General features: G+C 46.3%; 2 protein-coding genes across 5 annotated transcripts in view; one reads left to right on the forward strand and one right to left on the reverse strand.

The window, feature by feature from the left end:
- KIF24 (kinesin family member 24) overlaps nucleotides 1–15,820 on the forward strand; it is an 83,135-nt gene extending 67,315 nt beyond the window's left edge. For 2 of the 3 annotated variants that reach the window (XM_073881449.1, XM_073881450.1), the window contains exons 9-13: nucleotides 3,160–3,231; nucleotides 5,633–5,742; nucleotides 10,037–12,268; nucleotides 13,427–13,520; nucleotides 14,283–15,820. In XM_073881449.1, coding sequence (XP_073737550.1) covers nucleotides 3,160–3,231; nucleotides 5,633–5,742; nucleotides 10,037–12,268; nucleotides 13,427–13,520; nucleotides 14,283–14,423 — 2,649 coding nt within the window. In that variant the 3' untranslated portion in view covers nucleotides 14,424–15,820. The remainder of the gene's footprint in view (nucleotides 1–3,159; nucleotides 3,232–5,632; nucleotides 5,743–10,036; nucleotides 12,269–13,426; nucleotides 13,521–14,282) is intronic. The other variant, XM_073881452.1, reaches the window with a different exon arrangement.
- Nucleotides 15,821–15,952: 132 nt separating this feature from the next.
- UBAP1 (ubiquitin associated protein 1) overlaps nucleotides 15,953–21,993 on the reverse strand; it is a 60,112-nt gene continuing 54,071 nt past the window's right edge. For both annotated transcript variants that reach the window (XM_025852799.2, XM_025852797.2), the window contains 3 exons: nucleotides 18,420–18,602; nucleotides 17,642–17,743; nucleotides 15,953–17,042 (listed from right to left, as the gene is read on the reverse strand). In XM_025852799.2, the coding sequence (XP_025708584.1) occupies nucleotides 16,902–17,042; nucleotides 17,642–17,743; nucleotides 18,420–18,602 (426 nt within the window). In that variant the 3' untranslated portion in view covers nucleotides 15,953–16,901. The remainder of the gene's footprint in view (nucleotides 17,043–17,641; nucleotides 17,744–18,419; nucleotides 18,603–21,993) is intronic.

A 21,993-nucleotide genomic window follows, 5' to 3' on the forward strand; every position in this document is an offset into this window, starting at 1 on the left:
CTGACAAAATTTTCTAGGCTCATCTTGTACATTTCCTTCCCCAGACCTTGAACCAGTTAATTCTTCAACAAGCCTTGGTTTTAGAAAGAAATGGCATTTAGAGACCATTTAGGGTGCTAGGGGTGCTTACTACCACTGGGTTAGTCCTTGCTTCTAGGCCTTTTTGTTGGACAGAGCTAGGAAATAGATTTTTTTTTTTTTGCAAGAGGAAAATACATTAGGGACTCATAATAATAAATTAATTCAAAATTAAGATTACAGGGTTTTTGGTTAACTTTTTTGAATTTATATTTTTGTCTCCTTTCTCTTATGCTAGAATTCTTAGTTCCTAACAACACTTATATAATTTGCTCTACTTCAATATGTGTATTTCAAAATAATGCTGATATTTTTCATAATACGATTACTGAATTCAGATTACTATTTCTTTGCAATTTCCTTTTCATCCTTAGGTTGTATCCCACTTAGGTGTACAGTCATAATATTGTGTTGCATAGTCACTTGAAATCTTCTATGTGTTTAAGCTGACCAATTTCACATTCAGTTAAAGTAAAAACTGTAGAACATTGAAAGAAATCTAGTGTCCATCCCTGTCCCCTCAACCCTATTACCTCCCTCCCCTTAGATAAGCATTATATATATATACACACAAATATATATATTTGTATTCACCTCAGAAAAAAAGGGTAGCATACTGTAAACACTTTGCTTTTTTCACTTAACAGTACCCTAGAGCTCACTACATGGCTGTATATAGAGGTCTTCCTTGTTCCTTTTTGCGGCTACATCGTGCTGCCTGTGCCCCTCCATATTAAGTCCTTTTGATCAGAACTGAAGTCTCCAGCTAGGCACTTTATTTCCAGGCCTCATGAGGGATAAATTGCGAGGCTGAGAGAGGTGATAAAGACAATCAGCATCTTTTTACTTTTTCAATTTTTGAATACTTTTAGATTTTACAAAAGTTGCGAAAATAAATACACAGCATTCCTTCACCCAGCTTCCATATTATTAATATCTTGTATAACCATAATAAAATGATCTAAATCAGGTAATTAACATTGGTATAATACCAGAACAACAACAACAACATTGGCAATACTATTAACTATTCTATAGACCTTGTGTGAATTTCACCAATAATCCCGCTAATGTCCTTTTTAGGGTCCAGGATCCTATATTACATTTAGTTGTCATGTGCTCGTAGTCTCCTCAGTTTTTGTCATCTGTGACTTTAACACCTTTGAAGAGTGCTGGCCTGCCTGTTTTTGTTTTGTTTTGTGTTTTGTTTGTTTTTGCGGATTATCTGTGAATTTGGGTTTATCCCAAATTTTAGCAAGAACACCATATAAGTTGTTCCCTTCTCAGTGAATCATATAAGGTGGTGCATGAAGTCAGTATGTCTTATTACTGGTGATGTTAACTTTGATCACTTAGTTAAGGTGGTTTGTGCTAGGTTTCTCCACTGTAATGTTAACCATTTTCCCTTTATAATTAATAAATATCTTGGGGCACCTGGATTGGTTGGGCGTCTGCCTTTGGCTCAGGTCATGATCCCCACATCCTAGGATCATGCCCTGCGTGGGGCTCCCTGCTCATCGGGGAGTCTGCTCCCTCTGCCCCTCCCCCTGCTCGTGCTCCTTCTCTCTTGCTCTGCATCTGCTCGCTCGCTCTCTCTCAAATAAATAAATATGGGGAGATAGATTGAAACTATGCAGATATCCTATTTACATCACACTTTTATTGCCTTATTTTAGCATCCATTGATGATTCTTAACCTGCAACAATTACTGTGGTGTTTACCTGGTGGGATTTCCTGTTCCTATCATTCTTTTTACATTAATTAGTTGGGATTCTGGTGTAAGACAGAGCTGTCCTTTCCCTACAATTAATTAATTTATTAGATTATTTATAACAGTAAATGGATATTTTATTTGCTAGATTATAATACATTTTTATCATTATTTTATTGCTCAGATTGTCCTCAAAGGCTCATAGGGATCAGTGGCCACACTTGGATTTGAGTATGTAAGGGGCAGGTGTAACTCAGGGCCAGGATTTGGTTACCTATATGTCCCTTTTGGAGAATTGTCCCAGTGGTAAAGTTTGGGGATATTGCATTGATTTGTAATGAAAGAGGAAATTCCCTTATACAGATTTCTCCCCCTATCTGAAAATAGAACTTTACCTATGAAATCTTTTGTAAGCCAAAATGGCATAAGGCAAAGAAGTGATTACCATTAATTTATATGGAAACAAATGTGAATATTCCCAGACCCCAAAAATAACCTCTTAGGCTTTTCTGATACCTTAGGACACATCTTAGTAATAGATGGAGAAAATAAATGCAGATAAAGCACAGGTGGGCACCTGGCTGGCCCAATCAGTGGAGCATGCAACTCTTGATCTTGGGGTCATGAGTTCGAGCCCCACATTGGACATAGAGTTTACCTTTTTTTTATTAAAGATTTTATTTATTTGAGAGAGAATGAGACAAAGAGAGCACAAGAGGGAAGAGGGTCAGAGGTAGAAGCAGACTCCCTGCTGAGCAGGGAGCCCGATGAGGACTCGATCCCAGGACCCCGGGACCATGACCTGAGCCGAAGGCAGACGCTTAACCATCTGAGCCACCCAGGCTCCCCTCTTTGGATTTCTTTAAGTTAGTGCACACTCTCGCTCTCTCTCAAAATAATTATCAGAAACTTCTATCTGAATCTACACTTGAATCTACACCTATAGGTGTGCATATGTGAGCAGGGAGGTGGGGGAGTGGTATAGAGATTTTCTGTACTTAAGTGCATCTATAGCTACTAATAGTATGAGAGGAGGCAAGAAAAAGGGAGCTGGCAAGCCAGAACTGCCACCACATAAGCTTGGACTCTAGGGGCCCTGTGGGAAGGTCCCTGGTTTGTCCCCCACTGTTGGGGCTAATCCTAGGATTATAGCCTTTAGTATGGGAGGCCCTTAACCAGACACAGGGAGCTCACTCAGGATGTTTACCCGTCTAGCTTGATTTTTCCTATTGGACAAGAAACTACCAGGGCATTTTGACTTCCTTTTGGAGGATTGTCTGAGTATGGCTTATTTAAGAAAAATCTGATCTGTTACTTTCTCTTTGCATGTGTTATTTGATGTGCTTGTTGTTAATCTACCACTTTGCAGCTGAAGGAATGTATCCGCGCATTGGATCAGGAACACACCCACACTCCCTTCAGGCAAAGCAAATTAACTCAGGTAATGTTAAATGCGAACTTTGAGTTTGTTCCGTTTCATTCATTTGTTCATTCAGCAAAGCCTCCACTGCCGCCAAGGCATGATGCTAAACTTGGGGAGGGGGGAGGAGGAAGGAGTCACATTCCTTCCAGGTCATTCTAGGCAGCGATGGGCATCCTCAGGCAGAGATGCCTGCAGTATGAAGCAGCTGAGCTTTCACAGGGCAACAGTGTACTTCTGGTCACCACCCAACAGCTTTCTGCTTATTTCTAATAAAAGAAAAGTTTCTGATTTAATGGAGTCTCTGAGCCTTTGAAGTGGGGGTGGTATAGCTATACGAAGTATTTTCGTAGCTCTTAGTGTTTGAAGACAAAAAATAACCCCTGGAGTTAAAAAGAATACGATTTTTTAAAGTTTTTTTAAATTTACTTTTTGCTTATTTTTTAAAGATGTTATTTTTAAGTAATCTCTGCAGCCAACATGGGGTTCAAACTTACAACCCTGAGATCAAGAGTCATGCGCTCTACCGACTGAATCAGCCAGGTACTCCGAACGATCTAGATTTTTGATATGTACTGATAGGAAAGATGACCAAGATGTATAGTTTAAAAATACAAAATGAGGGGAAAAAACTACACACAAAAAAAAATTATGTCTATGTTAACTGATTATTCTGAGTGGTAAAACCGTAAGTAATTTTTTTCCTCCCATATTTCTGTCATGACAATGTGCTTCTTAATTAATGGAAAGTACCACTAATTCAGCATTGTACTGGCTGCAGAACAGTGGCCCACAGAGGGGTCTCCCTACATACAGACTGCTGTGAAGGCAGTTATGGGTGCCCCCGATTCCTTTCTGCACCACGTCCTGTGCTCAGTGGAGGACAGACTAGCATAGACGGCAGTCTAGGTGTGAGGGTCTTTGTATGTTGTTGGCAGAGGTTCTCTGTGCAGCTAACCTAATGGCTCCACAGGGCCTCGGGCAGAACCTGTAACTCCTTATTAGAACTGGTGATCTGTGGGTTAGATTATATCTTCTCAAACATGATTTCAACTAGAGACTTAGGAAACCCTTCTTATGGGTGGTTAGTCCAGATTCTGACATTGGCTCTGTTATTTTTTAAAACAAGTTCACCATCCCCAGAAAATGTCTTCCTATTTAATTTAAAAAATAATAATTCACGGGGCGCCTGGGTGGCTCAGTTGTTAAGCATCTGCCTTCGGCTTGGGTCATGATCCCGTGGTCCTGGGATCGAGCCCCGCGTTGGACTCCTTGCTCAGCAGGAAGCCTGCTTCTCCATCTCCTACTCCCCCTGCTTGTGTTCCCTCTCTCGCTGTGTCTCTCTGTCTTTTAAAAAAAAAAAATCTTTAAAAAAATAAATAATTCAGGGGCACTGGCTCAGTTGGTGGAGTGTGCGACTCTTGATCTCAGGGTTGTGGGTTCAAGCCCCATGTTAGGCATAGAAATTGTTTGAAAAAATCTTTTAAAAGTAATAATGATAATAGTAATTCAAACAGTATATGTATATACAAGTACAAAGATGGCAAAAGGTACCTGAAAAATCCCACCTTAGTGATAATCACTGCTACATTTTGGTAACTATCCTTCCAGATATTTCTCTGCCCACATAGATCTACTTAGAGAGTTATGAAGTCATATGCCTTTTTCACTCAAAGATAAGTTTTAGATCTTCCCGTGTACCTAAGTACAGATATACATAATTATTTTTAGTGGTTGTATTGTAGTCAGTTAATAGTTATTTAGTTTTCAGGGCACCTGGGTGGCTCAGGTCATGATCCCAGGGTCCTGGGATCGAGCCCTATGTTGGGCTCCCTGCTCAGCAGAAAGCCTGCTTTCTCCCTCTCCTGCTGCTGCTCCCTGTGCTTGTGCTGTCAAATAAATAAATAAAATCTAAAAAAAAGAAATTACTCAGTTTGTTCCCTGTTTACGGACTCCTAGATTTTCTAATTATTATAATGTAATGCATATCCTATGTGCACTTTTTTTTTTAATCAACTGAGCAGTTCTCTTTAGGAATATGTCATGGAAGCATGCACATTTTTTATATTTTTATACATATTGCCAAACTGCCTTCTCAAAAGCTTATACCATTTGATGGTACACAGTACATAAATAGTATAGCAATGTAGAAAAGTGCCCATTTCCCTAGACTTTCACCACGGCAGGGTGTCATGAGTCTTAATTAATCTTATGGGTGAAAAATATTAGTATTCTTACTAGTTTGAATTTCTTTGATTGGTTGGTGAAGTACCTTTTTTGTGTGTTTTGTTCATTTGTATTTCTTCTTTGTAAACTGCCTTTCTGTAGCAGAGAGGGGAGCTATAGCCCAGTGTTCTGCACAGTAAGTAGTCAATATGCCCTTTGTTAACTGACTTCATTGAGCTGCCTTCTGTTTGGACAGGTCCTGAGGGATTCTTTCATTGGCGATGCCAAAACCTGCATGATTGCCAACATCTCACCAAGCCACGTGGCCACCGAACACACTTTGAATACCTTGCGTTACGCTGACCGGTGAGTCGCTCCCAGGTATTGGGGTGTGTGTGTGTGTGTGTGTGTGTGTGTGTGTGTGTGTGTGTAACACATAGAGATCTGAGTGTGTGTGTGTGTGTTTGAAACACATAGAGATCTGAGTGTGTGTGTGTGTGTGTGTGTGTTTGAAACACATAGAGATCTGAGTGTGTGTGTGTGTGTGTGTGTGTTTGAAACACATAGAGATCTGATTTTGAGATCCAGAAGTCTGTTCTTGAGGCAGTGATCCTAGTACCATGGGAATGTGCAATTGGTCATTTGAAGAATGTGACTTGGTAGGCCTTGCCATTTTACAAGTGTGAATGTGACAAGAGGAAGGGGACACACTCCCTGGTTCAGGAGACAATTCCATCAGTGACTTTTATTTTTTAAAGATTTTATTTATTTGACAGAGAGGGAGAACGCGCGCGCATATAAGCAGGGGAGCGACAGGCAGAGGGAGAGGGAGAAGCAGGCTCCCCGCTGAGCAGGGAGCCCGATGTGGGGCTCCATCCCAGGACCCTGGGATCATGACCTGAGCCGAAGGCAGATGCTTAACCGACTAAGCCACCCAGGCGTCCCCATCAGTGACTTGTTTTATTTTTTGATTTTTTAAAAAGATTTTATTGATTTGAGAGAGAAAGAGAGAGCACATGAGAGGGGGGAGGGTAAGAGGGAGAAGCAGACTCCCTGCTGAGCAGGGAGCCCTATGCGGGACTCGATCCTGGGACTCCAGGATCATGACCTGAGCCAAAGGCAGTCGCTTAACCAACTGAGCCACCCAGGTGCCCCGGTTTTGTTTTGTTTTTTTTAATGTTTTGATGAGAAGGAACTTATTTATTTAAAGATTTTATTAATTTATTTTACAGAGACACAGCAAGAGAGGGAACACAAGCAGGGGGAGTGGGAGAGGGAGAAGCAGGCTTCCTGCAGAGCAGGGAGCCCGATGTGGGGCTCAATATCAGGACCCTGGGACCATGACCGGAGCCGAAGGCAGACACTTAACGCCTGAGCCACCCAGGCGCACCCATCAGTGACTTCTAAATGGCTAGTAGGAAATGAAATATTTCTTTGGAGTGGAAGGCTCAAGGTTTTCTCCCTGCTGGCCTCAGCCCTAATCGTAAGGGATAGAATACATGTTACTTGTCAAGGCAGAGGCACTTAGAGCTATGTAGGTCCAGAAGACATCAACCCAGACATGACATGTTACAGAAGGATAAAATAAACCCAGAGAAAGGCAGGAATTTTAAAAGGGCTTATTGGGAATTGGCAGTAAAGCTAGCCCTTCTGACTATATGGTCAGGGCTCTTTCTGGGGTGACCTTGGTATCTGCCAGGGTTCCCCCACCCCCGTGCCCCATCTCTTACCCGGGGCCACATAGGGTTCCTACCAGGGGTGAAGACGCTGTCATTTCCATCCTTTCCTCTGGCTGCTTTCCTGCCTGGTCCTGTCTTACATCCTTCTCTTTGGTCTGCCAGAAGCTGTCTCCAAGATTAACAAACTATTTGAGGGAGACCTGTTTTTTTATTACTGTTGAGGAATCTTTAGTATCCATGGCATTTTATGAAATTCACTGGGAAGGAAAAGTGAGCTATCATTTAAGCTCCATGAAAACAAGAAACCTTATCTATTTCTCCACTTTACCTACTGCCCAGACAGTACTTGGTACCTAGTAGATGCACAATAAATATTTGTGAATGAAAGGAGGAACTCTTCCTGGGTGGCAGGGTGAGGCCCTCTGTACCTATCTCATTTAAATAAGAGAGAGACCTCACAAAGTGGTTGTAAGAGTGGGCCCTGTAGTCAAGACTATCTGCTTCTGCCATGAAATAACTGGGCAGTCTTGGACAAAAGGTTTGGGCTTCAGTTTTATCTGACAGGGGATAATATTAGCATCTACCCATACAATAGTTATGTGCAATCAATGAGGATAGTATGTTATGAAGAGCTTAGCACAACATAGTTACCGTTCAATGTGTTAATTTAAACAACAGTAATATTAATAGGTGCCCAAAATAGGTTTCCTTTATTGCATGGTTTCCTAATGCCTGCACACTAGCACCGCTGTGAGAAAGACTCCTTCCTGCGTGCCTGGGTGGCTCAGTGGGTTAAGCACCTGACTCTTGGCTTCAGCTCCGGTCATGATCTTGGGATCCTAAGATCGAGCCCCAAGTCGGGCTCTGCACTCAGTGTGGAGTCTGCCTGAGATTCTCTCCCTTTCCTTCTTCTCCTCCCCCTGCTCACACGTTCTCTTGCTCAGTCTCAAATAAATCTTAAAAAGAAAGGCTACTTCAAACTGAGATCATATAGAAGATATGAGATGATCCAAACTTGTTTCCAAAAAATGAGTATGGCTTAAAATTCTTTACCCCCATGTACCCAGCTTCAGTAATTGATAACGATAAACTGATCTCGTTTCATAACCCCACCCACTCCTCAGATCACATTGTTATCAGTTGCTTAAAGTAACAACTTCATCATTAGGAGCAGAGAGCAAAACATTTCTCTTAGTGCCTCAGTAAAGGAAGATGAAAATAACCCTTTCCCATAGGGGAGGTATTAAGTATAATTGAAATATTTGAAATAATTCTGGCTTTAAAAAGAACAGGAAAAGTGTAATAGAAATCTCTTCCATTTGAGGGGGCACCTGGTGGCTCAGTCGTTAAGCGTCTGCCTTCGGCTCAGGTCATGGTCCCAGGTCCTGGGATCGAGCCCCGCATTGGGCTCCTTGCTCTGCGGGAAGCCTGCTTCTCCCGCTCCCACTCCCCCTGCTTGTGCTCCTGCCCTCGCTGTCGCTGTCAAATAAATAAATAAAATATTTAAAAAAAAAAAACACTATCTTCCATTTGAAGCAGTTGATAAATTATTGAAAATGAATGAAAGCCATTTGTTTTACGTGCTTAAATGAGGACTGGTGAAATTAATTTTAGGTAATCTATACACACAATGATTTTATTGCTTATTTAACAATTCTGATTTAAAATTTTCTTCAAAAAATTTCTTCTTTCTATATACTAGAATGTTGCTATTTTCTTCAAAAAATTTCTTCTTTCTATATACTAGAATGTTGCTAAGGAGTCTAAAAATAAAGTTCCAGCTGGACCCCTAATAGGTATAGATCTAGCAGAAAAGCTCAGTGACGAGTGATTTTGGGGATAGGAAGAGTACATTGGAAGCATTTAGCATCAATACCCAAATTACCTGTAGGATTCCTTCTGGCACTCAGCTTTCTAGAATTATTTACTGTGACTCCTAGGGGGAAATTTTGGTGTTTCTCTCTTACTGAGACAAAAATAGTTAAGATTTTTATAGTAGGAAGTAATCTGGAACTATCTAGACTGTGGCTCTTCTCAGCCCATTTCCTTGTATGTATGCCCTAGTGCAACACCTAAACAAAGACCCATGGACATGTGTCTTCAGTCACATTCTACATCTCTTTGCTTACCTATGTTACCTGCCTGCCTTGGCTCTCAGACTTCAAGGGAAGATTTAAATCAAGTCTCAGTGTCAGGCTTATGATCTTGGTTTTTAGAAATAGCCACAGGGGTCATTTGGCTACCTGTAAGGATTGGATTGAAACCAAAACAATGGCAAAGACATTTTATGGGAGCCCCCAAGCAGAAGTACTGCTCCCTCCCAGGGGATTTTAATGAAGAATCTTCAGACCACTGGAGAATCACATTTTTACTTGATGTCTCCTTGTAATTCTAAATTCTTACAGTGTTTTTAAATATCACAGAGTTAAGAGACTGATCTTGACAACTGAATCCTAGCAGAGACCTAATTCTGGATTTTCCATCTTCTCTAAGGTTCCCATGTGGAAGAGAGCATGGTTCTCTATTCTCTATCTAGGGAGTGATTTTGCCTCCCAGGGGACATTTGGCAATGTCTGGAGATATTTTTGAAGCTTCCTTGGCCTATCCCATGGGACTGAGGTGATTTCCAAAACTTTTTCTTTTTTTTTAAGATTTTATTTATTTGACACAGAGATAGCAAGAGAGGGAACACAAGCAGGGGGAGTGGGAAAGGGAGAAGCAGGCTTCCCACCAAGCAGGGAGCCCGATGCGGGGCTTGATCCCAGGACCCTGAGATTATGACCTGAGCCAAAGGCAGTCGCTTAACCAACTGAGCCACCCAGGAGCCCCCCAAAACTTCTGATCATAGAATGTTTAGTATATGTTTATATTCTCAGACTGCACTCATCTTTTTTGTAATACTTTTCTTTGGTTTTTGAAAAATATAGAAAAGGAATTGAGCATGCAAGAATACACATTTAACATAAAATGGTAATTTACAGGGTCAAAGAACTAAAGAAAGGCGTTAAATATTGTGCTTCAGCTACAAGTCGAAATCAGACCTCTGGAAACTCTTCTCCAAAACGAATTCAGAGCTCCCCTGTGGCCCTGCCAGGGGACAAGTGTTCTCCCAAAAAGGTCAAGCTGGGGCTTCAACAGTCATTCACGGCAGCTCCCAGCTCCACGAGAGGGAAGGCCCATCCTCTGGCCAGCCACCCACCCAACATCCCTTTTGCACCTGTACCTAAAGTTCCCGGTAAAAGGCATGGATCCAGAGGGAGTCTTCCCCAAGAATGGGTCATTCAGACCAGCCCTGTCAAAGGAGCCACACGGTCTGGACAGTTAGCCAAAAAAAGGGTGGAAGAGTCTGCGTCCTTGTGCTCTGAGAAAAATCAAATGGGCAACAAAATTGCCCACAGGTGGGGAAGCAAGGCGGCTGCCTCCGGAGAAGCCCCAGCGCGTGGAAAGCTGCCCTCCAAGTCCAAGACAGGGCAGCCTGTGCGGCCCGTGCAGCAGCAGCTGGTGTCACGGGCTGAGGTCTCCTCTGGTGGCCGCCGCCACTTAGCAGAACACGGTCAGCACAGCGAGGGGAGCACACCGGCCAGGCCCACCTCGGAAACGTGGACAGACATCCCTCCACATCAGAAGGAGAGGGAGGAACACTTGCGCTTCTATCACCAGCAGTTCCAGCAGCCACCTCTCCTCCAGCAGAAGTTCAAGTACCAACCACTGGAAAGGTTCTTATACCAGTACAGGCCCCTGGAGGGGCAGCTCCAGAATGAGACCCCTCCCACCTTCTACTCTTACTCCGAGAGCCAGGATGGAGCCCAAGCTGAGGACCTTGATGACAGCGATTTCAGTGAAGATTCTTTTTCACACGTCTCCAGTCAGAGGACCACAAAGCAGAGAAACACCGAGAACAGCGAAGGCTCATTCTTCCTTCATCAGAGGGAGCAAGGCCCTGAGGAACAGGTGGCTGAAAGGCAGCAGAGTCTGCTTTTTAACCCCAGGACAGACGGTGCTGAGAAGGGTCTAACTGGAAACTGGATGTGCTCCAGGGACCCCACAAACTACAGAGAAGCAGCACTCAGTCATGGCCACGGCCCAGGTAAGGTGCCTTGGGACTGGAGCAGAGAAGAGGATTCTACCTCCTCGGGGCTTTCTCCCAGAGACAACCCGGCAGAGAAGCCTTACTGCTCCCAGGTAGACGTTGTATATGGCCAGAAAATAGGTGGTGGCCCAGCCTTTGAACTCACACAGAACGCTTTCAAAAGTGAGGTTCTTGGGCAGGCAGAGGGTAGTTCAGTCCCCACGGAGGAAGATGGTTTCATTTTCTCACTATCCCACGGGGCAGTTCCAGGATCTCCAGACCATAGAGAGACAGTCAGCACACCTCTGAGAGAAATCGGCCAAGACAGCCCAACTCTGGCGACCAGAACAATGAAAAACAGTTACCCTTACCAAGAAGATTGTAGAGGGGAATCAGGCACATGCTCTGAATATGCTTCTGGACTGATGGCTCCCCTCACTGTGTCCCTTCTGGAGAATGCAGATGATGAGGGCCCTGTTCCCCTGGAGCAGCCGGCCCAGGATGGGCTTGCTCACGGTCTAATGGCAGCAGGGGGCCCATCTGTGGGCCACACAGCGTCATCTGGTAATCAGAAGGCACTGCCAGTGTGTTTGGCAGCTGGGCACTTGTGGCTCTCATCATCTCCCCCTGATACTAAGCCGAGTGGTGATCTTCCAGTTCTGTCCCCGTCACCCATCCGTCAGCACCCACCTGACAAGCTGCCCATCGATGAGGCTGACCTAGGGGAGGTCTGCCAGAGCAGAGAGTCTGCACTCTCCTCCCAGGAACATGTGAGTAGCCAAGAGTATGATGCAGATGCTGAGGAGGCAGAGGTGAGCAGCTCCCACAGTTTCCCAGGAAAGCCCTTCCCCACCATACATACTGGAGGACCCCACCCTGCACCTCTAATCACCCCACGAACAAAAAGTAGTGATATGGCTGACCAGCCTTGGGCCCAGGAAAGAAAACATCCAACAGGACTTGGTTGGCAGGAGCTAAGTTTGCCAAGAGACCCCGTCAAGTTGCCTGGCTACAATAGGGACATCGTGTGGCTCAAATACAGGCCAATCCCAAGGTGCTTAGCAAGACCAGGCTCTCCCCTGCTCCCTGGCTGCTCTCCAAAGACTGCAGGGACACTGCATCAGCTCACCCTGGGGCCTGCACAGTAAGTTGGGACACTCTCCCCAAGACTTGAGCCCCTTGGCACCCCTCCTTCCACCCCAGCTTAAACCTCTGTCTGTTCTGGGAATGGCCATCGTTGGTTCAGTATCAGAGCTATACTACAACTGGAGAGGATTTTTCCGCTTTTCAAGGGAGCAGGCCTGCCAGGGTGGGTGAACCCTGAGTCTGGGAAAGCTGGGACTTGAGTAAAAGGGAGGATCTGTCCCCTTTGGCAAGCCTGTGACCTGTGGTGAAATCAGAATCCTCTTCATTCTGTTGGGTCTGTGTTCCTGGAAGTACTGCCCAGGGACACAACAGCTGCAGCCTTGTGCCCTCAGAACCAAGGTAGGCTGGGCAACTTCCAAGATGGTGAAGATCAAAATCAGAGGGACTGATGATTTGTGCTGCTTCCCCCAAAGGATGCTGTGGATGGTGCAACAGAGAGGCGACAGAAAGTATAGAGAAAGAAAGGAGGCAGAGAGATCCAGCACAGCCCCTCAGCATTAGGGGCCGGGGAGAGGGTGGGTGTATCGGAATAGGCACTACAGCCCTTCGCTAGGGCTCCCAATGTCTAGGCCAGCTGTGTGCGGGCTGCCCCCAGGGGCTCAGGCCAGGGCCATGGACAAAGAGAAGGACATGCAGGTGAGGAGCCTGCCTGTCCCAGGAGATGATCTTGCTGTCTCCATGGTCTCTACCCGTCAGCAGCATCCGACAAAAAGCAGATCCTCCAGTTTCTAGCTCAAACACCCTGCTTTGGTACCTGGACTCCCCATAGGAAGTAAAAATGATGGCAGGTGAGGCAGCAGGGTCCACCTTGTGCCAAGTGTGCCCGCTGCAGTGGTCACAGCCTTGAGCCTTTTGGCAGGGAGGCTCCTGCAGGGGAGAAGCAGCACTCATCCCTGTCCCTCAGTGTAGCTGGGGAGGCAGGGACAGATCAAGAAGCCCCTCTTTTCCAGTATTTTCTTGGTCTACTTTAGTCCCTAGACAAGTTCTGAGAAGAACAGGTGACAGGGGAGGAGGGGTGGTGGGCTGGCCCTGGTCAAAGCTTTGACCATTCTGGGAAGGGGCCATTCCTGGCCTGGAAATGAGGCTCAGCCCCAGAAAGCTGCCTGGGAGAGATGGGAGACCCAAAGGATCACAGTGTCCCCTCTGGTGTTCCCAGGCAGGTGGTCATCCGAGCACACCAGGAACAGCTGGATAAAATGGCAGAACTGGGCTTCAAGGAGGAGATCCTTATGAGCCAGCTGGCTCTCAATGTAAGTGGCCTTGGCTAGACACTCAGGGTCTGTTGGGAATTAGCCTGCAGGTAGTTTGCTGTGGTTATATGTGAGGTAAGGGTCTGCTGTCCTACTCTAAGAGGACTTGGGCCTCCTCTTGCCATTCCTCTGACACACCTCGAGGGGGTGCAAGGACACAGGTGGGAGATGGTGCTGCACTCCCCATTTCCAGGCTAAAATGTTTCCTGCCTCTATCCTTTGCCATTCTGCCTTATTGGCTTGCTGGAGGCCCTCCCATATGCCGACCAGAGGCACTTTAAGTAGGCTCCACGCCCCATGTGGAGCCCAACACGGGGCTTGAATTCAGGACCCTGCAATCAAGACCTAGGCCAAGATCAAGAGTCGGACACTTCACCAACTGAGCCACCCAGGCGCCCCCCAACCAGAGGTACTTTTACAGACCCCTCTGCCCTGCAGAATACCTCTCTACATAGAATTTTCTCAAGTGCAGGGGTGCCTGGCTTGCTCAGTCGGTGAAGTGTGTGATGTTTGATCTTGGCATTGTGGGTTCAAGTTCCACGGTGGGTTTAGAGATTACTTAAAAATAAAATCTTAAAAAGTTTCTCAAATGCAGAGAAATGACCCTCACCCTGTGCCACAGTGACTATCCTGCAGACTTTCCAGCTGAAGGAAGGGCCTGGGTTCTGAAAACTTCCTGCAAGAAAAGGGACTAGAAAAGCAGATCCTGACAGAAGGCCAGCAAAACCAAAAGTTCCGGTTGTCCTTTGTTTCCCTTTCCAGGATTTTGAAGATATTGTAACCCAGTTGGATGAAATCCTGGCTCTGAAATCCAAGTGCATCCAGAATCTGAGGAGCCAGCTTCAGCTGTACCTGGCCTGCCACAGGCCGACCACAGCCCCTGAGAGGACAGTGGTGTCTTAGAACAAGATCCAGTATGAGGTGATGGGACAGCTCAGGAGCCTGTGCTCAATTCCCGGGGGCTGAAGGGGCCCCTGCCAGGTCCTCCTTACAAATCCTAGAACCCACTCCCCAGTCCTGCCCATGCTAGCCTCTCCCCAGCCACACATGGCCTTGACTAGGCCCCAGCTCCTCTCTCAGGGCCAAGCCTCTGTCCCTCAGTTCCAAGCACAGGAGCATCTGTAGGGAAAGACAGAGCAGCCTAAAAAACTTAATATACCCCTCCCTTTTCTGTGGGGCTAGAAGAGAATTTGTCTTACCAACCCCTTGTCTGTGAAAACACATTTGGGTCTAATAACCTTGTGGATGTTTCTGAGTTTGAGGACCAGAGGATGGGGTGGGCCAGCGGTAACCTAGAGGTCAGAGATCACAAGCTGGGGAAGAAAACATGCTGAACTCAGGGGCTTTGATAGCTGAATTCTGTGCCCACATCACTGCATTACTCTTTTAATAGCACTCGTGCTCCTGGAGCAGTCCTGACTCCTCACCTGCCATGCCCACGCATGGTAAAGTTGAAGAAGTGGAGGATCTCCTCACCTTACCTTTATCCAGCATCACCCTGGCTGTCCACTCCCTCTCAGGGGCCTGTGTTCAGTTGTATCTTGGCACTGAGAGCTCTAGTCAACAGTCTGAGACTGAGGCAGAATTTTTATACACACACAAGTTCTGCTTGCTGTGTATCTTTTCATCAGGAAGAAGCTCAAGACAAATACAAAGTGGTCCGCCACTTCCTAGGGCCACCCTGGGTCAAATAAGATGCAGGTGTCACAGCCTTGGCTCTGATGCTTATTGTAATGTGTGGAAACTTAAATTTCTTACAGGGAAAAGGACATCTTTTTAAGGTTTCAAAAGGAGGGCTTAATTAAAAGGGTAGCAGAAGGGCTGACTGGCTTTCTGAGACTGCAGCCCTGCCACCCTTTGCCTGATCTGAGCACTAGAGGGCGGCCTCTTTCCAGCTTTGTGGCCCAAAGGCTCTGCCGTCTCCTCATATCACTGAAAGAATGAGACCCACTGCCAGCCAAGAGCACTAGAGGGACTGTGGGATGGCATTAAGTATAAGGACAAGAAACTTCAGGGAGGAATCTAGTTCTCGCAGCTACAGCAGCACCACTGAGCGCTGGTGAAGCAGTCTGAATCCAGTCCCGCCTGTGGCACACAGCACATAAATGCCGGATGTGTCTCACAGGAAAAGGTACTTCCTCATTTCTGAGTGATTGCCCCAAAGGCCCAGGCTATCTCACCTCCACAGTCAGTCTTGCAGGAAGGCATGTCCTTGGTTCCAGAGACTGAGCTAGGTCAGGTTTATAAAGCCAGGGCCGACTGCAGGGCCAGCTCCTGGGTCCCACGGGCCTATAGTGGGAAGAGAGTACTAAAAAGAAAATGGTTAGTGCCTCTTTCATCCCCAGCAAATCCAAGCAGGAATCCCTTCCCCACCCATCCCAACCCCTCAGTAAAATAGCACTTGGCAATAAAGAAATTATCACAGCAGGACATACCTTTTAGATTTTTATTAGTTTTCTGAAGAATCAAAATAGTTAGCAAATTACTTTAGATTCATCAAGACTGTATATCCTTTGTATTTAGATCTTTAATGATGTACAACAGAATATAAAACAAAGAGACTGATTTCTATGACTAGGTGTTAACTCATTGTGTCATCCTAGAGCAGGGGGCTGGAGGGAGAGGCTGTTCTCCAAGGAGAACCGAGGTGGAGTTAGTGCTGGGCTACTCTATTGTAGCCTGTTTCTCCCCCACTCAGTATGCTGGGAAGGGGCCAATGATTTCTTAAACTGATAACTGTTTCCTTGAGTGGGGGGCTCTAAAATCCTGGGTAGCAGAGGACTGTGGTTCAAACCAAGCCAAAAGAAACAGGCTGGGGCAGGGAAGCATGATAACTGCCTGGCAGATGAGGCCAACTCAGCACCCCATGGGGAAAGGGCATTCTTTGCACCTCAGAGACGTTGCAGAACCAGTGTAACACTAAGAGACTTTGTTAAAAGGAGAAAAAAAAACCCTGGAAGAACCTTTTCAATTGCACTCAACTTGGATTAGAGTTCAGTCCACCAGTGCAGGGGAGGGAAGCATCTAGCCCTAAAGCAGCACTGAGTCTGGCCCTCCCACCCCCTCTCCCTGACTCCTTTTGGCAACTGGGCCAGGTTTCGGCTGAGGACATACAGACCCCGGAGGGCCAAGGTGGGAAGGACACTTCTCAAAATACAAATACATTTAATATTGAAGGAGCCAGGGCAGTGCTGGAGGCATTCACATGCCCGAATCTTTCCTTTCTCCCCAGTGCAGAGACTGGCAAGCACAGTCTCCACACCTGACCTTCCACCCCCAAAAGAAAATCAGGAAGTGTGCCCCTTCTCCTTCCCCACACATGGGCTCCTCAGGGCCTCCTGCAGGGGCGGTTCCATGGCAGGGTCTAGGCAGTGCCTGGTCTCAGCTGGCTCCTGCCCGAGCCATGAGGTCTTCCAGAGCATTGTCCTGGTCATTGTTGTGAAGTAGTAGAACCTCCTTAATGTCTTTCAGTTCAAAGCCCATTTCCTTAAATTTGCTCATTAACTGAAGAAACTCCATCATCTAAGGGATAGAAGAGAATGAAGATTGAAGAAAGGGGTCTGGCCACACAGCAGAGTGGAGGAATGTGCATATAAGGGGCTGGTTGGGGAAGTGTGCATCTTTTGCCAGAGCCTTGAGTCTCTCTCTGAAGTCCCCTAGCAAGCAGAGGGTGGTGGCTGTGGAGGAAGCCAGGGCAGACTGGCTGATGCTACAACCCTCATCCTTCAGGAACTGTGCCCAGTTCCAAATCCTGCTGACTCATGGGTCCCACTAACCAAAATCCATACTCAGACCAAGGTAGGATACTGAACCCAGAAACAGCTGCTCTCCAGGGAACAGGCTAGGCAAAGTGACTAGCAATCTCCCCAATCATCCAGAAGTCTAGCTTTTTACCCAGGTCATTTCCCTTTCCCTTCCCTGGGACTCTAGATAGTCTTCAACCCAATGCTTTGTCAAACCTAACAACCCAAACTAGCCAAATGCCTATCTGGACATTTGAGAGAAAATGCATTCTGACTACCTCTACCTGTAGTCACTGGTAGGGAAAGGGGGTTCTTGGCCAGAGGACGCTACTTTGTCCCTCCTTTCCAGAGGGTTCCCGTGAAGCAGAAGGGTCCTACCTTTTCCTCTGAACACTGGTGCATTTCCAGAGCCTCTTCCACTAAAAGAGGGTCGAAGCCCTTCTCACAGAGCTGTCCATGTGCAAAGAGATAGTCGAGAATCTTAAGAAAAAGAGGTGAGCACCTATTAGCACTCTTGTCAGTGCTTCCCAAGAGTCTTACACAAGCCAGCAGGTGTGGTATCTGCTCCCCACCGAGCTAGGACTTGATTTTGTATCATGAACTGCATCCAACATAGCAGGACCTCAGTGACTACTTGCTGAACAGGTAGGCACACCCTTATAAACATGAGTAATTTTTCAAAGGCGTTCCTGTCACAGCTGACTCACATCTCCATGTCAACTCCACAGCCTCGACAGGATATTCTAACAAATAGCCCAAGTCAGAAAATGATCCCAAGGTTTAAGACTCCAGTACCCTATTTTGGAACACCTCAAGGCAGCTATGACAGGATAAACATTTCTGGAAGGAGGCATCTGACCGTATCTCAAGCCTAGTGTGCCCTCTCAGAAGGGGCAGAGAACAGTCCCAGTATTAGAGTCCCTGGCTCTAATACTCCCAGGGCTTTCCTCCAGCCTGGGTGCCAGAGCAGCCCCCTAAGTAGAAGCACTGCTGCTAAGGCTGCTGTTCCCAACAAAACACCCTGAGTCCCGTGAACTCACAAGAAAGGATGCTGGGCCTATGAGTGTGATGGGGCTCTAGGATACAAGCAGGACACTGGTCTAGGACCTCTCTCCAGGCTGACAGCCCCCCAACCCCCAGCCAACCGATCACTCACCTGCTCAATATTCTCTCCTTTCCTCTTCATGGCTCTCAGGACACACTCATATGAGTAGCCCATGTTGACCACTGTCTCCACACACTGCCGCTCACTGGGGGACAGTGTCTGCAGTTCAGAATAGGCCTGGGGACAGCTGGAAGTGTTGGGCACTTGTGACATTGAGAAATTTGGAGGTGTCACCTGGTGGTGGAGAAACAAAAGGATCAGGCAGGAAGAAAGAAGGCTGAGGCCCCAGAAGACATGTCACTGGAGCAGCCCAGTCCAGGGGCTTGCCATTTCTGACACTAATCAAACTCCCAAACAATCCGCCTGCAAGAAAGAGCCAGGTTGCTGGCCAGACATCCTGAAGAAGGGTAAGGGAGCACCAGGCGAGGGAAAGCTGGGAAGACACCTTCAACTGTGGCTGTCCGCTGCCCTCATCCCAGCTTACAGAATGAGAAAATACTAGAGCCACATGCCCTTCTGTGTTCAAATCCCTTGGGCTTGAATTAGAGAAGTTCTGAGCCTGCCCATGGGACTAATGGCAAGATGGCTGCCATCATTTCTCTCCAGTGCTCCATTACCCCTTTTGAAGGCTGTTGTATGTCAGAGTCCTAAAAGGATCATTCGCCTCAAACACCCCTAACTCTGGGACTCTCTCCCGACAATGTCTCTGTTCTTGCTTCCGTCCCTGGGCTGGGCAGAGACAGTACTGTTCCCCTGCATGGCCAGCTCAGGGTCTCAGAGCTTTAAGGGCACTCCACTTCTGCCCCACACCATGAGCTGCAAGGCTCAGTTCCCTGCCACAGCTGCCTGCCCACAAAGCCAAGATTGAAGGACTATCAGCCAGCCACACCAGGCTGGGCCTTTAAGGACAGGTATGTGACTCCAGGGCCCTGCCGGTAGCCTGTTCCTTACCATCAGGACCCTATTAACCTCCATCTGATTGGTGGGTAGAGTCCCACGATGAACTCCTCCCACCACCTCTGATAAGGACTCAGACCCAAGGCCTGAAGGCAGCTCACCCTCAGGCCAAAGGACCGAACCAACACGGCACAAGGTCACAGCTGTTTTACAGTTTGGCCCAGCTCCCGAAAACCAGGAAAAGTATATCAACTGATTTTTACTTCCTTTGTGGGGAGGGGGTTAGGAAGCACGGAACCCCTGGTCTTAGACATTCAAAATTATATAGCTATAACCATATACTTTCCTCAAAGTCAGCTGGGAAAAATCAAGACTACAGGCCTTAAAGCCCACTGTTTCCTCTTACACATCTCACCCGCAGCACCCCTGGCAGCCCAATCACAGGGCTGACATTAATTTCTAGGGGGTCACAACAGGGGACAAGAGACTGGATCACACCAGTCTGGCCACTTTTGCAGGTCCCAAGATAATCTCTCTTCAAGGACAGGGTCTACCTGGGCTTGAGAATACAAACAGCCAAACAGGGTTTGTTCATATTGCTGACACGTCACAGTATGTTAATGTGAGCTCCCAGAGGTTAGTTACCATATCACATGTATTTCTGAATTCCCAGGCCCTGGCTTTAGGCTTGGCATTTACAGGGCTCTACTCATCAGCTGCAGAATAAACAGAGGTCTATTAGGATTTCAAAGGGGGAATGTCATTTAACACAGCAAAGTTACCCTGATTCTCCCTCCCCAAAGCCCACTAAAATGGTAATAAAACAAAACTGTATTAATATTTAAAGTCAAAGAGGGGCGCCTGGGTGGGTTCAGTTGGTTAAGCGTCTGCCTTTGGCTCAGGTCATGATCCCAGGGTCCTGGGATCAAGCCCCATGTTGGACTCCCTGCTCAGTGGAGATCCCTCTACCCCTCCCGGCCTGTTCATGCTCTTGCTCTCTCTTACAAAATCTTTAAAAAATATATTTAAGGTCAAAGGAAGAGGGAATAGCAGTGGACAATATATTTCAATGACATTTTAGAATACCAAATACTAATGGAGCCACGGTAACTAAGCAGAAGCAATGAAGTTATAAGTGGGAGAAAGGGGAGTCAGTTCACCAGCTCCTGAGAGGGGTTCAGCATTTTGAAGCACCAAGCACTGCTGGGATAAAGCAAGGGCACAAAGCAAGTGATCAGAACAATAAAACCCTCAGGCAAAACCTTCCTCACCTGACCCTCATCCTCTTCAGGAGGCAGATGTTCTGTCTCTAGGGACTAAAATAAGGACATGAGGCACAGTGTATGATAGTTTAAGAACCAAAAAGGGGATTTAAGTAAAAGTCTACACACCAGCCTTCCCCAACGTTCCTTAACCCTCAAGCAGAATTCCCGGATGCAACTATAAGCCCCCAAAACGTTCATGTGTTAACATTCTGCAGAGTTTCCCAAAGCCTAGTAACCTTCAACCTACAGTGAAGCTTAATGATTGGCAAGCACCCTCCAACACATACATTCCCCCCGCCACTGTTAATTTTTTTAAGTGCCTCACTCTTAAATGTGACTACAAAGCCTGAGACACCAAACCAAAAGAGGGAACAAAGCACTTGGAAATTTAAGATATGATAAAGTAAAATTTTATTTAAAAGGCTGTGAGATTTAGAAAAAAAAAAAAAAAGTTATACGATAGTCAAGGATATATCCAGAAAGTAAAACATAAAGACAAAGAGGGGGCACCTGGCTGGCTTAGTCAGGAGAGCATGTGACTCTTAATCTTGGGGTCAAGAGTTCAAGTACCATGTTGGGTTTAGAGATTACTTTAAAAAAATTAAAATTAAAAAAATTCTCTTTAGGGCGCCTGGGTGGCTCAGTTGGTTAAGCGACTGCCTTCGGCTCAGGTCATGATCCTGGAGTCCTGGGATCGAGTCCCACATCGGGCTCCCTGCTGATCAGGGAGTCTGCTTCTCCCTCTGAACCTCTTCCCTCTCATGCTCTCTATCTCTCATTCTCTCTCTCTCAAATAAATAAATAAAATCTTTTAAAAAAAAAAAAATTCTCTTTAAGGGTGCCTGGGTGGCTCAGTCGTTAAGCGTCTGCCTTTGGCTCAGGTCATGATCCAGGGTCCTGGGATTGAGCCTCGCATCGGGCTCCCTGCTCAGCAGGAAGCCTGCTTCTCCCTCTCCCACTCCCCCTACTTGTGTTCCCTCTCTCATGTGTCTGTCCCTGTGAAATAAATAAAATCTTTAAAAAAAAAATTATCTTTACACAAGACAAAGAGATAGGAAATAGAAAAGGATAGCAAATTAGAACAGTAGTCAAGGAGGTCCAACATTCCAGTTATAGGAATTCCAAAAAAGAAAGAGAAAACAGAAACTATTAATTAAAAAAAAAAAATCTCAGATTTTTGTTTTAAGCTGAGCCCTAGTTTGAAAGGATCCAGGGGGGCCTAGCACAATGAACCAGGCATGGCACACCATGAATAAAATTAAGATCCCAAAAAACCATGGTGGCGGGGGAGGGAGGTGGAAGAACACAGAAAAGCACAGGAATGCTACAAATCAGTGGAGCTTATACTTGAATAAAAAAAGTTTAGGGACACCTGAGTGGCACAGCTGGTTAAGTGATCGACTCTTGGTTTTGGCTCAGGTCATGATCCTAGGGTCCTGAGATTGAGCCCCGACTCAAGCTCT

Source organism: Callorhinus ursinus, unplaced genomic scaffold (genome assembly GCF_003265705.2).
Source record: "Callorhinus ursinus isolate GAN/ISIS: 27379988/994484 unplaced genomic scaffold, GSC_fseal_2.0 scaffold42, whole genome shotgun sequence".
Classification (NCBI taxonomy): domain Eukaryota; kingdom Metazoa; phylum Chordata; class Mammalia; order Carnivora; family Otariidae; genus Callorhinus; species Callorhinus ursinus.